This window comes from Nuphar pumila, chromosome 12 (assembly GCF_984573655.1).
Source record: "Nuphar pumila chromosome 12, dmNupPumi1.hap1.1, whole genome shotgun sequence".
NCBI classification, from domain to species: domain Eukaryota; kingdom Viridiplantae; phylum Streptophyta; class Magnoliopsida; order Nymphaeales; family Nymphaeaceae; genus Nuphar; species Nuphar pumila.
The window spans coordinates 12,051,789-12,065,532 of record NC_143260.1 but is presented as its reverse complement, the minus strand read 5'-3'; the positions used below and the strand labels follow the sequence as shown (position 1 = coordinate 12,065,532).

General features: G+C 38.2%; 1 protein-coding gene across 1 annotated transcript; it reads right to left on the bottom strand.

Moving 5' to 3' along the window:
- Positions 1 to 2,269: 2,269 nt before the first annotated feature.
- Positions 2,270 to 3,601, bottom strand: LOC149820005 (uncharacterized). Its single transcript, XM_089983930.1, has 2 exons — positions 3,283 to 3,601; positions 2,270 to 2,461 (listed from the first exon to the last, which is right to left on the bottom strand). The coding sequence occupies exons 1-2, from the start codon at positions 3,502 to 3,504 to the stop codon at positions 2,375 to 2,377; spliced, it is 309 nt and encodes a 102-aa protein (XP_089840056.1). The 5' UTR covers positions 3,505 to 3,601; the 3' UTR covers positions 2,270 to 2,374.
- Positions 3,602 to 13,744: the final 10,143 nt, after the last annotated feature.

Sequence of the window (13,744 nt, the reverse complement as noted above, 5' to 3'; positions counted from 1 at the left end):
TGTTTCGTTAGCCACAGTATAAACCTCCATGAGTACTCCCCCTCTACCCACCAGTAATAGTAACTTTTTTTAATAGAAACCAAACATTCATGCATCACCCTATGCATGCGAACCGGCCGGTGGTAGTATTCCTAAGAAAATAACATCCTAGGTTTTAGTTGGCCTTTTGCCTAACCATGGGAAAGCAATTTCCAAAACTAGGTGTGTCAATGCTCCAACTAGGGGTGTCAACGGGTTGGGTTTACCCGGACTAAACCCTATAGTGTCCGGGTATTGTGATAAATAAGAATACCCGATTAAGATTCAGGTCCAAACTTGAAGGTCTGATTAATACATGTATCCAGGTATAGTTTGTGAAATTCTATACCAGACATGGGCCGACCGGGATTAAGACCTACAATTTTTAATGTAAAAATGATACAAAATATTATTTTATCATTTTTACATTGAATATCGGGTCATTACATTGAATTGGGTCCTTAAATTTAAAATAATAAGTTTTCCGTATTATGGTAGATATCTAATTAATGCACATGTCACACGTACATAGCTTCAACAAAAGATTAATATGCAGCACAGCTAATCCAAAATAGTAACACTAAATTGATGCAAGAACATAAGCGAAATATGTTCGGGACTAGGATCCATTCCAATTCATTTGATTTTTTTTTTTGTTTTTTAGTTATACTTAATTGAATATTTGGTATTGGATAGGATTTTGAGTTCTTGTTAGGATTTTGAATACATGGTGTCGTTTATCTTCAAGACAAATGGTGAACAATGACCAAAAGAAAATGTCAGCTCCTGGCTTCTTTTGTTTTTTTAAGACAAAAGACAAATTTTATTTATTCATTTTTATGATGAGTAATGCGTTCCTTAGGCCCCTTTTTTGTTAGGTCTGATTAAGCTCCATAAAAAGTCATAGTTTTAAGTATTTTTTCTCACATCTAGCACGGTAGATATGATCTATAGGTTTTTTTTTAGTGAGAACCAACTTTTAGATCGCCGGAATCTGACCTGTATATAGGTTTTTCCGGTGATCCAAAATCAATGGCTATGAATGTACCAGTTTTTCCCGGCTCATAAAAATATGTTTTTCCTCAAAAAAAAACATGATCCAAGAATCGATTCCTACTAAATTGAGCATGCTAAACACATCTAATGGTTCAGATCTATCATAAAACACTTAAAACCTATGGGCGGAAAGGAAAAAAAAATGAGGCCTAATATGTTTAGTTCTCTTTTATGATACAGATATATGTCATTACATTGTATATATGTTACAAAATTCAAGGGAAAACAAGTTAGCCTTCCCAAGTCTGCAACCAAACGCGACACACGCACACACACGGATAAGTGCTGTACCACCCATCCAAATAACGAGGATCTTGGGGGCAATCCTTTCCCCCAAAGGCTTTTCTTGTTCAGCCATGTGACAAAAGGCATACCATGAACCTCATGACATGACACTACCGAGAACACGACGCCTTAGTCATCGTTGAGCTGCACTCCTACTAACAAATTCATCAAGTCTTTCGATTGTCAACCAGTGGTACTGTTGTGCTCTTGTCCTATGCTCAGAGGTGACTCCCATTCCTCTAACCAAAAGTCCCCGACCATGCCACTCGTCCCTCTACATATGTTGAAAAAAATACAGAAACTTATGCCTAAGTGAAATTTTCGCAATCCAGATATCCTGCAAAAATTCTCCTGCTCCTTCTGTTCTTCATCTCCACTCGCACACTTTGTAAGAAGATCTCCAATACCTTCATCAACCCTTTTTTCGAAAACCAGACCCCAACTTCACTTGGTATTTTCACACTACAACAGAGCAGTAGATTAGCGACGACCACCTTTCGTCGTTAATCCGTCGCTAATCCGTCGCTAACCATGTTAGCGACGGATTAGCGACAACGCGGCGACAGTATGCTTACGTCGCGAATATTTCGACGCTAACTGGCGACGGAATTATTCCGTCGCCAAGTCCGTCGCTAATTGCGACGGAATAACGAGCGCTATATTCCGTCGCCAATCCGCCGGTACTAAACGGCGACCACGGCGTGGCGACGGATTTAATTCCGTCGCTAGATTAATATGAATAGCGACGGAATCATCCGTCGCTAATCCGTCGCAAAAACGAAAAAAAATCAAAAAAAAATTATTTAAAAATTAATTACGGAGAACTGTACAATTTATATTTCCTGTACAATTTATATTTCCTGTAAATAAAAAACAAACCACACAAAAAAATTCATATAACAAATATCTATAATAATTAATCGTTCCACCTTAAAACTAAGAAGTTTAATTATTTACAATTCAACAATTACAATTAGGAAAAATAAAAAAAATAGAACTTCTTCAACACAGTCCTCTAATCATCGCCAAGATTTTGTGCGTCTTCTTGTTCATTGTCTTTATCTGTCCCTTCAGCTCCACTACCCTGATTATCGCTAGCAGCCTACACAAGAAAAGAATAGTCAGTATTGATAAACAAAATATAATGAAATAAATTACACACTATATGTGATTCTATCATGTGCTCATGTGTGATCTAAGGCAATAAAAAAACTCTATATGTGATTCTATCATGCTCATATGTGTGCTAAGGCAGTCAAAAAATTGAATATGTGATTATAGCATGTTCATATGTGTTCTAAGGCATATAAAAAAACTCTATATGTGATTCTACCATGCTCAGATGTGCTTTAAGGCAAGCAAAAAACTATATATGTGATTCGATCATGCTCGTATGTGTGCTAAGGCAGTAAAAAAATTGAATATGTGAATATAGCATGCTCATATGTGCTCTAAGGCAGGCAAAGCCAAAAATTTTATATGTGATTCTATCATAAATGATATATAACATGTTCATATGTGTTCTAAGGCAGTTAAAAAACTCTATATGTTATTATAGCATGTTCATATGTGTGCTAAGGCAGTCAAAAACAGAATATGTGATTATAATATGCTCATATGTGTTCTTAGGCAGTAAAAAAACTGAATATGTGATTATAGCATGCTTATGTGTTCTAATGCAATCAAAAAAACTTTATATGTGATTCTATCATGCTCATATGTGCTCTAAGACAGACAAAAAGTTAAATATATATATATGTGATTCTATCATGCTCATATGTGTGCTAAGGCAGTAAAAAAATTGAATATGTGATTATAGCATGTTCATATGTGTTCTAAGGCATCTAGAAAAACTCTATATGTGATTCTACCATGCTCAGATGTGCTTTAAGATAGTAAAAAAAACTATATATGTGATTATACCTGAGAGGGACCTGGAATCGAAGATCCCCTATCCTGAACAGCGGCCTTGATCTCATTTCGGAGAAAGGGGGCGACGGTGTATTGGAAGTAGTTATTCAGTGATTCATTAATGATCTCGCGTACATCATCACCGGAAAGAATAGTCGGCTGCTTGGAGCTTATGTCGGCGCAAGAAGTTGGTGAGCCGTAACTGGAAGAACCAATAACTGGTGAAGTGTTCATATTACTCCCAAACCCGAACACGCGACCTTTTTTGGGTTCACCTGCTGCAGTCACCCATGCTGTAGGATCAAATGATGGATGCTGAGTAGCGTCTTCACCATATCGCTCTACCATTTGTTGCTCATATGCCTCCTACAAAATAATGTTTAAAGTATTCATTAATAATTAATGATAACATTATGATGACTTGCATATATATTGCAATGATTATTAATAGAATTAATACATACCGTTGTCGTTCTCGCCTTCTCTGATACGAAGACTCCCGTGGTCTTCCGTTTATGTGTTTCTACAAACACATCCTTATATGGTACACTGCCTCCTTTTTCTGCTTCCTGCGAAGTTAAATGACAAAAGATTTAGTACACAAATTTGCAACTATACTTATAAAATTAATATTATATATTAATGAGTTACCATTTTCTTTAGGTGGCTCCCAAATGTCTTAGATCCACCTGTGTGTAGATGGGCTTCGGGCATCTTCGATCGATTTTGTGAAGCCTTCGCAGAGCGATTTTTAAATGCATCTCCCGCCCACATATCGCACATTTCATCCCAGTAATCTCTCCTGATAGTAATAGGACCATGGCCCTTCCACAGTAATGGATCATCTACTACGCCAGATGCTTTTTTTGCTGCAGTCTTCATAGTGTGCAGCATGTCTGCAAATCGATTGGCAGCCACCTTCTGCCACACCTTCCTTGCATCATTTTCTTCCACCGTAGTTGCAAAGCGATTCGAAGCCTACAAATATTTTCAGAAAGTTAGTAGACATTGCTTAAATAAATTAAATATGAAACACATTAACTATGAGGAACAACTGTATACCATGAATGAGGACCACAATCTGTCTAATACCTCCTTTGGGTACTCTTTCCATTGAGCAACTGGTCCTGGTAGATGTTGAAGAAGTGAATTCCTAATCTCCCGTACTACTTCTTGTGGCTCAAACCTCGTGCTGCACATGAATTGTTACACAGTAAATATCAATATAAAATATTTAAAAGATATGCAATAATTGAAAACAAAATACTTACGGTCGATTATCGATATACACTATTCGAATGAGTCTTCTTGTGCCAGCCTGTGAAGACCCTGTTTCCTGTGTTGGCTGTTGACTTGTGCGATCAACTGGTGTAGGTGGGTCGTATACAGGCGCAACATCATCTGTAAAAAAATACACACCAAGTTCTCAGAATGTGCATTTGAACTAATCAAGCATCTAATTAGTTATATGATATACCTATCACAGGAGCCCGTGAAGATGAAGGTTGAGCCTGGCTACTACTGGATGAGCGACCACTATAACCTCCACGAACCATATTCTAACAAATAACATATGTCATACAATACATTCAAATAATTCACATCAAGTATTACAATGCATTCAAGTCATTCACATCAAGCATTGCAATGCATTCAAATAATTCAAATCATTGACATCAAGTATTGCACTAATTCAAATCATTCGTTAATTGCATAAATTATAATACATTCAGATAAATTACAATGCATTCGAATCATTCGTATCAAGTATTACAATACATTGAAATAAAATTTTTAATCATTCACACCAAGTATTGCAATACAACTCACATCAAGTATTACAATGCATTTAAATAGAGGTTTGTAGTATAAGATTTTTTTCACTAGCTTGAGAATTCTTCCTCGTCACTAGTTTGACTTTCTTCTTCTTCTTCTTCTTCTTCTTCTTCTTCTTCTTCTTCTTCTTCTTCTTCTTCATTGTTTGCCCATCCACTTGGTACATCATTTGGATCACATTCCTCTATGAATGTTTCATCAGCCAATGGAGATATGACATGCATATCATGCGCAACATCGTGACCATAAGCGAAGTCACAGACATCATCTGATTGATAGTAATCACTGCCTTCAGCTAACTCATCTTCTTGTAACTGATCATACTCGGGGTATAGTTTGGATTTCACCTTGCAAACTGCCCACCATTCATTTCTATCTGACTTTTTTATACTCGGATATGAAGTATAATAAACTTGTTGAGCTTGCGAGGCTAATATGAATGGTTCATATGTTCCAAACCTGGATTTATGATTCACCTCCACAATGCCTGAAGCTTTGTCGAGTCTTGTTGCAGTTGGATCAAACCAATGACACTTGAATACCGTAACCCTGTTATTCATGCCTAAGTAAGTCAACTCCATTATTTCCTCTATAACACCGTAGTAATCATGTTCATTTTCACCGTAGCTGCTACCCTTGACACACACGCCACTATTTATCGTTGATTTGTTTATACCGTAGTCTTTTGTATGGAATCGATAACCATTTACGATATACCCGTTGTAGCATTGCACAACTTTGGTCGGACCATTTTCTAAATCACATATTCCTTGATCTTTAACATCACCATGGCGAACCTACGCACAGACATAAACAATTATTGTGATCACGATCAATTAAGTAACTTAGTGTTGTTTATAAGTACAAAATTTATGTTAGCTTCTTTACCAACTGTTTCAACCACTCCACAAACTTAGTTTCACGTTCTTTTTGTACTTCTGCATTAGTGAGATGTGAAACTTTGCTTTGCAACTCCAGATCAAATCGTCTGCAAACCACAAATACTTATATTACCGAGCCATGTATCCACATATAGAACATAAAAGGATTTATAATTGAGTTGCATATACATATACTTACTCGATGTATGGGTCGATCGCTGAACAATTAAAAAGAATATAGATGTGTGCTGCATCTTGCTCTCGATCTGTCAATAGCCTTGATCGGCAACTACCAAATGCATGCCCAAGTCGTTGAAATATCGACAGCATGTCAGCTACAGTTACTTGTTCTCCATCATCGTTACGGGGCGGGCATGTGTAACGTGTTGAAATATGAGGTTCGAAGTACATAGATGAGAAATTTGAAATCTCTTCTAAAGTGTACGCCTCACAAATAGAGCCTTCTACTCTTGCTTTATTACGAACCTTTTTTTTTAGGTCGAACATGCATCTGACAAGAATATACATTTCAAATTTTAAATATCTGTCATTAAAGAGACAAATATAAAAAAACATATACCTTTCAAATGGGTACATCCATCGATATTGCACAGGGCCACCAACCCTTAGTTCATATGGCAGATGTATGATCAAATGTTCCATAACATCGAAAAATGCTGGCGTAAATATCTTTTCTAACAGACAAACAGTGGTGATGACAGAGTCCTCGAGATTCTTTACATCTGATACAATGACCTCCGATGCGCACAATGTTCTGAAAAATCCGCTCAACTCAGACAATACCCCCCATATAGGTTTGTCTAACATATCATGGAATGCTAGGGGTATCAATCGTTGCATAAAGATATGACAATCATGGCTCTTCAACCCATATAACTGTCCATCGTCAATCTTCACAGCCCGAGCAATGTTAGAGACATATCCATCTGGAAATCTCAGTTGTCTCAACCATTGACATACATGTTTTATTTGATCAGGTTCGAGCACGTACTTCGCCTTTGGTTTCAGTACTTTGCCATTATACTCTTTGAGTTCCAATTCTGGTCTTTTACATATTAATTTTAAATCCATACGGGCCTTCGGATTATCCTTCGTTTTTCCTTTAATATTCATTACTGTATTGAACACATTATCAAACACATTTTTCTCTACATGCATCACATCCAAATTATGTCGTATCAATAGGGTCGGCCAATACGGTAGTTCCCAAAAAATAGATTTTTTCGTCCAATTGTGTTCCTTCCCAAATCCACGGAAGGGTGTAGGACTGCGGGCATCTGTTAATACATTTGGAAAGTATCGCAATCTTCTTAAAATCTCTATGCCAGACAATCTTGAGGATGGACCTTCCATTTCAGTTGTGCCTGCTGTAAATGCATTCTTTTGACGTCGGAACGGATGATCGCTGGGTAGAAATCGACGATGGCAATCAAACCAGCAAGGCTTCCTTCCATGCCTCAATCTAAAAGCTTTGGAATCCTCCATGCAGTACGGACAAACCAACCTCCCATGTGTGCTCCAACCAGATAACATACCATATGCAGGGAAGTCACTGATTGTCCATAGAACAGCGGCCTTCATGTTGAAATTTTGTTTTTTGTGGGCATCATACGTGGTAACACCGTCATCCCACAGTACTTTTAATTCATCAATCAATGGCCTTAGATATACATCAAGATTTTGGCCAGGTGAGGTCGGACCACGGATCAACAGAGACAAGAAAAGATTTGGACGTTTCATACACAAGCTTGGTGGAAGGTTGTATGGAGTTACAAATACTGGCCAGCATGAGTATGGAGTTGATCTACCCCCAAATGGATTAAATCCATCTGTACATAGACCGAGTCTAACATTTCGCACTTCCATTGCGAAGTTCTGATGAGTACGATCAAAGTGCTTCCAAGCTTCAGCGTCAACAGGATGCGTGATCTTGTTTTCATCGTGTCGAACTTTATTTGCATGCCATCTCATGTGTTTAGCTGTCTTTGAAGACATATACAATCACTGCAATCTAGGAGTGATAGGAAAGTAGCGGAGCGACTTGTATGAAACTTCCTTTGATCTCGTGCTACCATTGCCTCTTGTCTTTGGCTTGAACCGAGGATGCTCACATGACGGGCATGATATGTCGTTTTCCTGCTCCTTGAAATACAACATGCAGTGATTTGGACAAGCATCAATCTTTTTGTAACCCATACCTAGAGCGTTGACCATAACTTTCGCACGATAGAAATTTTGTGGCAATTTCTCATCTTTAGGCAACATACTCTTCACAATCATGCACAAACGGTCAAAACATGATTGACTCAAATTATACTCGGACTTCAAATTCATTAGTTGAAGAACTGCAGACAAGATAGTGTGACTCTCACAACCGTTTCAAAGTGGCTCATCAGCATCTTTAAGTAAATCATAAAATCTACTAGCTGCATCGTTTGGTGATTCTTCATCTACGACAGTTCTTACATCACTAGAACTCATAGCAGAACCCAGTTCTGTTCCTGCAGCATCAAATATCAAATTCGTATATGGATTATCGTGCACCACATTCACCCGTGCATCAAAATCGTTTCTAAATTCTTCTCCATGAAACGCCCAGTTCTGATAATCACTCACAAAACCCTTCCTGTATAGGTGATGTCTAACGCCATGAGGTTCTACAAATCGATTATTCTTACAAATCTTGCAGGGACACCTAATCCGACCTGTGGGATCTACCGTACTGACACTCGCCGTTGCAAATTCAATAAAACTATCGACACCATCCATATATTCATGCGATAACTCATTGTCCACTATCCTACGGTACATCCATTCACGGTTTGTAGTCATTCTGTCGTATGATGTTACGAATAGTATCCTAACGAATTAAGAAAAAAACAATCAGAATGCGACGATGAAGAAAATATCAAATTTATCATGCAATATACTATGTCAAACAATAACAAGAATTTTGATGCATGCATTGATAACTTAATATTTTCATGTGCAAACTATTAATGACATGATACAATCATTTGAAGCATGCTTTTATTATAAAATTTAACATGGAAGTCAAAATCAAATTGAAAGTAACTACATGCAAGCATGGATACAATTACATCAAATATTGCAATACATCATAATCATTCATATCAAATAAATGGCAAACATGTACCTGCAGCAAACACACTTCAATATCTCACTAACTACTACCATGCTTAGCATGGACTCCGTACTCCAAAAATAAGAACACTTCCATATTTCTACATTAAAATCATGCTCAGCATGATCTCCGAACTCCAACAAAGCAGTCCTAGATATCAACAACTAAGTGAGTGTGTGAACAATAAAGTGCTGCATTCAATAAATTAAATAACATGTGATACGTTTGCATCACTTACTCACCACGGGTATTTACCCGATTTGCATTGTTTTTGTCATTTACTTACCACAGGTGGCCGAGCACGAGTTGGTTCCGTTGAGAAATCTGCACAAAAAAACAATTTTTTAAAATGAAGTCACCATGGAAAAAAAACTGTTCTGACAAGGGGTCGACTCCCCTGCTGTTCCGACAGGGGGTCGACCCCCTGCCCGGGTCGACCCCCTACCGGAAAGGCAAGGGGCAAGGGTCCTCTGCCGAAAAATGCAGGGGGTTAACCCCCTTCCGGAAAACGCGGGGGTTAACCCTCTGCCGAAAAACGCGGGGGTTAACCCCCTCCGTTTTCCGGAAGGGGGTTAACCCCCTGCCGGAAACGGGAGGGGGTTAACCCCCTGTGAACCGGGAGGGGGTTAACCCCCTGCCGGAAACGGGAGGGGGTTAACCCCCTGTGAACCGGGAGGGGGTTAACCCCCTGCCGGAAATGGCAGGGGGTTAACCCCCTGCGTGAAAATGGGGGTTAACCCCCTGCGTGAACCGGAAGGGGGTTAACCCCCTGCCGAAAACGGCAGGGGGTTAACCCCTTACGTCAAAACGGGGGTTAACCCCCTGCCGGAAACGACAGGGGGTTAACCCCCTGTGTGAACCGGGAGGAGGTTAACCCCCAGCCAGAAACGGCAGGGGGTTAACCCTCTGCATGAAAATGGGGGTTAACCCCCTGCCGGAAACGGCAGGGGGTTAACCCCCTATGTGAACCGGGAGGGGGTTAACCCCCTGCCAGAAACGGTAGGGGGTTAACCCCCTGTGTGAAAACGGGGGTTAACCCCCTGCCGGAAACGGCAGGGGGTTAACCCCCTGTGTGAACCGGGAGGGGGTTAACCCCCTGTGTGAACCGGGAGGGGGTTAACCTCCTGCCGGAAACGGCACGCAGGGGGTTAACCCCCTGCCGTTTCCGGCAGGGGGTTAACCCCCTGCGTTTTCCGGCAGGGGGTTAACCCCTTGCCGGAAACGGGAGGGGGAGGGCGTTACCTTTCTCCGGGCGGCGAACGGTGGGACCAGCGGACGGTGGGACCGGCGGACGGTGGGACCGGCGAACGGCGGGACCGGCGAACGGCGGGAGCGGGACCGGCGAACGGCGGGAGCGGGACCGGCGTAGGAGCAGCGAAAGAAGAAAAGGAAAACCTGGTTGGGATTAGGGTTATTCGAAAGTTAGCGACGGCTTAGCGACGAATTAATTCCGTCGCTAAGCCAACGTAAAATCAAATTCACGAAAATAGCGACGGATTATATTTTATCGCCACATCCGTCGCTAGTTAGCGACGGACTAGTTTCCGTCGCTAACGTCGTCGGTAAATGGTGCGATCGTACCGACAAAACAATCTGTCGCAACATCCGTCGCTAATTAGCGACGGACTAGGCGACGGACTATCTTCCGTCGCTACTTTCTTAAGATTCAGTGATAATAGCGACGAATATTTGTCGCTCGCCAATCCGTCGCTAACTAGCGACGGAATCTTTCCGTCGCTAACGTCCGTCGCTAACAACCTATTTTCTTGTAGTGTCAATCCATTGCCAAGGCCACCGGAGAAGATCGTATTTACGTCGTATCACTCTCTTAACCGGCCTATCTTCTATAGATATCGGCCACCACCATTCGATCAAAAAAGTATTGTTAAAACGTTGTAGATCCTTAATCCCAAAGCCCCCTTACGAAAGTGGCATAGTGTTCATCTCTCAACATATAGGTGCTATAGCCGATTTATCCACATTGCCACCCCATAAAAACTTTTTTAAAACCTGGTTTATCTTCTTTAAAACGAAAATGGGCATGGAGAAGAGGCCCATAAAATGTTGAGCAATTGTGACTAGGGTGTGTTTTACCGAGATTTTCCTCTAGAGTAGTGATAGCACTTTAGCCTTTCATGACTCAATCTTCTTATTTTATCTTCCACCACGGTCCATAGATTAGCTTTTGTGATCCCCCTATGCAAAGTCCTTAAATACCTCATAAGAAACTCCTACTTCTCCCATTGAAAAACACTCCTTGCAATGACTTCCAAGTTTTTATTTTTATCATTAAACAAAAATGAAGCTATTCTTTCCCAAGTTGATTTGCAACTCAAAATTTTCAGTAAAAATTTTGAGCATCTATAAATGTTCATGTTTTCATAAAAACTATCGCACGAGATTCTGACCACACACCTTTATATATTTTGTCCTGACATGCATTACCAAATTCTTATAACGAGGATGTTTGAACTTAAGTGCTAGTATATATATTTTATATATATATATATATATATAAAATGTGTATTTTTAAAATTTTAGTATTTATTCATTCAACTATAGGTAAATACGTATATTGTTATTGCAAAAAAAGTTTGACATTTCTTAGATGATGAAAGCATAGCTATTGAAGAAATATGAAAAAGCTTGAAGAAACTTTAGATGTGAGCTTAAAAATATCTTTAAGCACCATATTCACCTTACATCTATTCTTATCAGTGGTTACAATTGATGTGTTATTTTACATTATAAAATTTAGGTTATGAGATGTCATACTTTACTTATTTCATAAACTATAAAACAGTTTGTACATATTTGAAACAAAATTTGTTTCATGTTTTATTAGTTGACATTGTCTAACATATAAATTCTTGAATTTTCTTTAATACTCTAAGTTTTTAAATTTAAAATGTGAATGTTGGAGTTATGAAGGGTTAAAAAAAATATAGTCATATATATATATATATATATATATATATATATATATATATATATATATGTGTGTGTGTGTGTGTGTGTGTGTGTGTGTGTGTGTGTGTGTGTGTGTGTGTGTGTGTGCGCACGCGCATATATGTATGTTTTAAATATTGTGTTTGTTATAAGGCTTCAAATGATAATGTTGAAGTTATGAAGATTAGAGTTACGAAGGGTTGAAGAAGAAAAAATATATAGTTGTGTATGAATATTGAAGTTATGGAGGTTAGAGTTATAGAAGGTTGAATGAAGAAATATATATAGTTAGTTGTATGTGTGCTTTAAATATTGTGTTTCTTATAAATCTTCAAATGTCAATGTTGGAGTTATGGAGGATCATTATTAAATGAATTAGAAATATGATTTAGAATGAATGAAATGAATGAAAAGTATAATTTAGAATATATGTATAAACTACTTTATTTTTCAATAAATGAATGTATAAGCATGTTCATTTGGTAATGAATAAATGATAGTAAGAGTTGGCTTATATTGTATACAAAAAATGAATGTATGTATGAGCAGGTTCATATATGAATGAATATATAAACTAGTTCATTTTTAAATGAATGAATGAATGAATGGATATACATATGAGTTGCATATCATTTGAAAAAAAATTAGTTTCATTGTCGGATTTAATGCTCAAAATGTTGTTTTAAAATTTATTTTGAACCAACACAATAAATTTTTTTATAATATTGAATGTCTCAAACTTATACCTCATAAGATGGTCAAGAAAATGAGCTCCTGACATAGAAGGAGTTTGATATGCTTTCTATATGTCGCAATGTAGTAACTCGAATGGTTTAAAAGAGGATATGATCACATGAGAAAACACCAACCTAGTTTGTTTGGCCTTATGACAAATGAAACAATATTCATGAGAATTTTTTTTATTAACTTTATTAGAATTAATAAAAATTTAATGTCGGGAATTTGATAAATGTCCAAGTCTAAGGTACCAAATGAAAGGAGATAAAGCATTCAAGGCATGGTTATCACCATTCTCAAGTATATAAAGATTCTCTTGCAGCCTACCCATTCCAATCGTCATCTTTGAGTGTGGGTCTTAAAAAACACAATGATTTTATTTAAACACATTATCATATTTCAAATCATGAATTAATTTACTAATTGAGATGAGGTTGAATTTAAAATAAGAAACATACAAGACATTGTGTAAAGTAATTATGGAATTCAATATGACATTGCCAGTGTGAGTGACAGAGGCGGACGTCCCATCAGGGAGGCCGATGGGTGGGAAGGGGATCGACACTGGGGATGAAAGGTTGGATATTGAGTTTGTGATGTAATATGTGGCTCCTGAATCTATAATCTAACATTGAGATACAAATAAACAAACTGATGGTTTTAGTATATTACCTACAAAGTTGGCCATATATAGAGTATTTTGGTTACTTAGATTGACAATGGCTATGATCTTATCATATTGTTCTTGGGTAAATTTGGGAAAAGAAGATTTAAAAATTGGTTTTTCGGGTTCAGTTGTAAAAGAACATGCATTCACAGGAGCCTGGCTAGTGAAGCGATCATTGGAAGAATCCCTTGATCGGTTAGGAAAACTATAAAAGTAATAGCATTTTAGCTTGATGTG

Bases quoted from the DNA above. Each gene is read 5' to 3' on its own strand.
- LOC149820005 (XM_089983930.1), bottom strand. From the start codon at position 3,504: ATGAACACTTCACCAGTTATTGGTTCTTCCAGTTACGGCTCACCAACT. The intron at 2,462-3,282 runs GTATAATCACAT...TTTCTTGTGTAG, and splicing joins CGATTCCAGGTCCCTCTCAG to GCTGCTAGCGATAATCAGGG.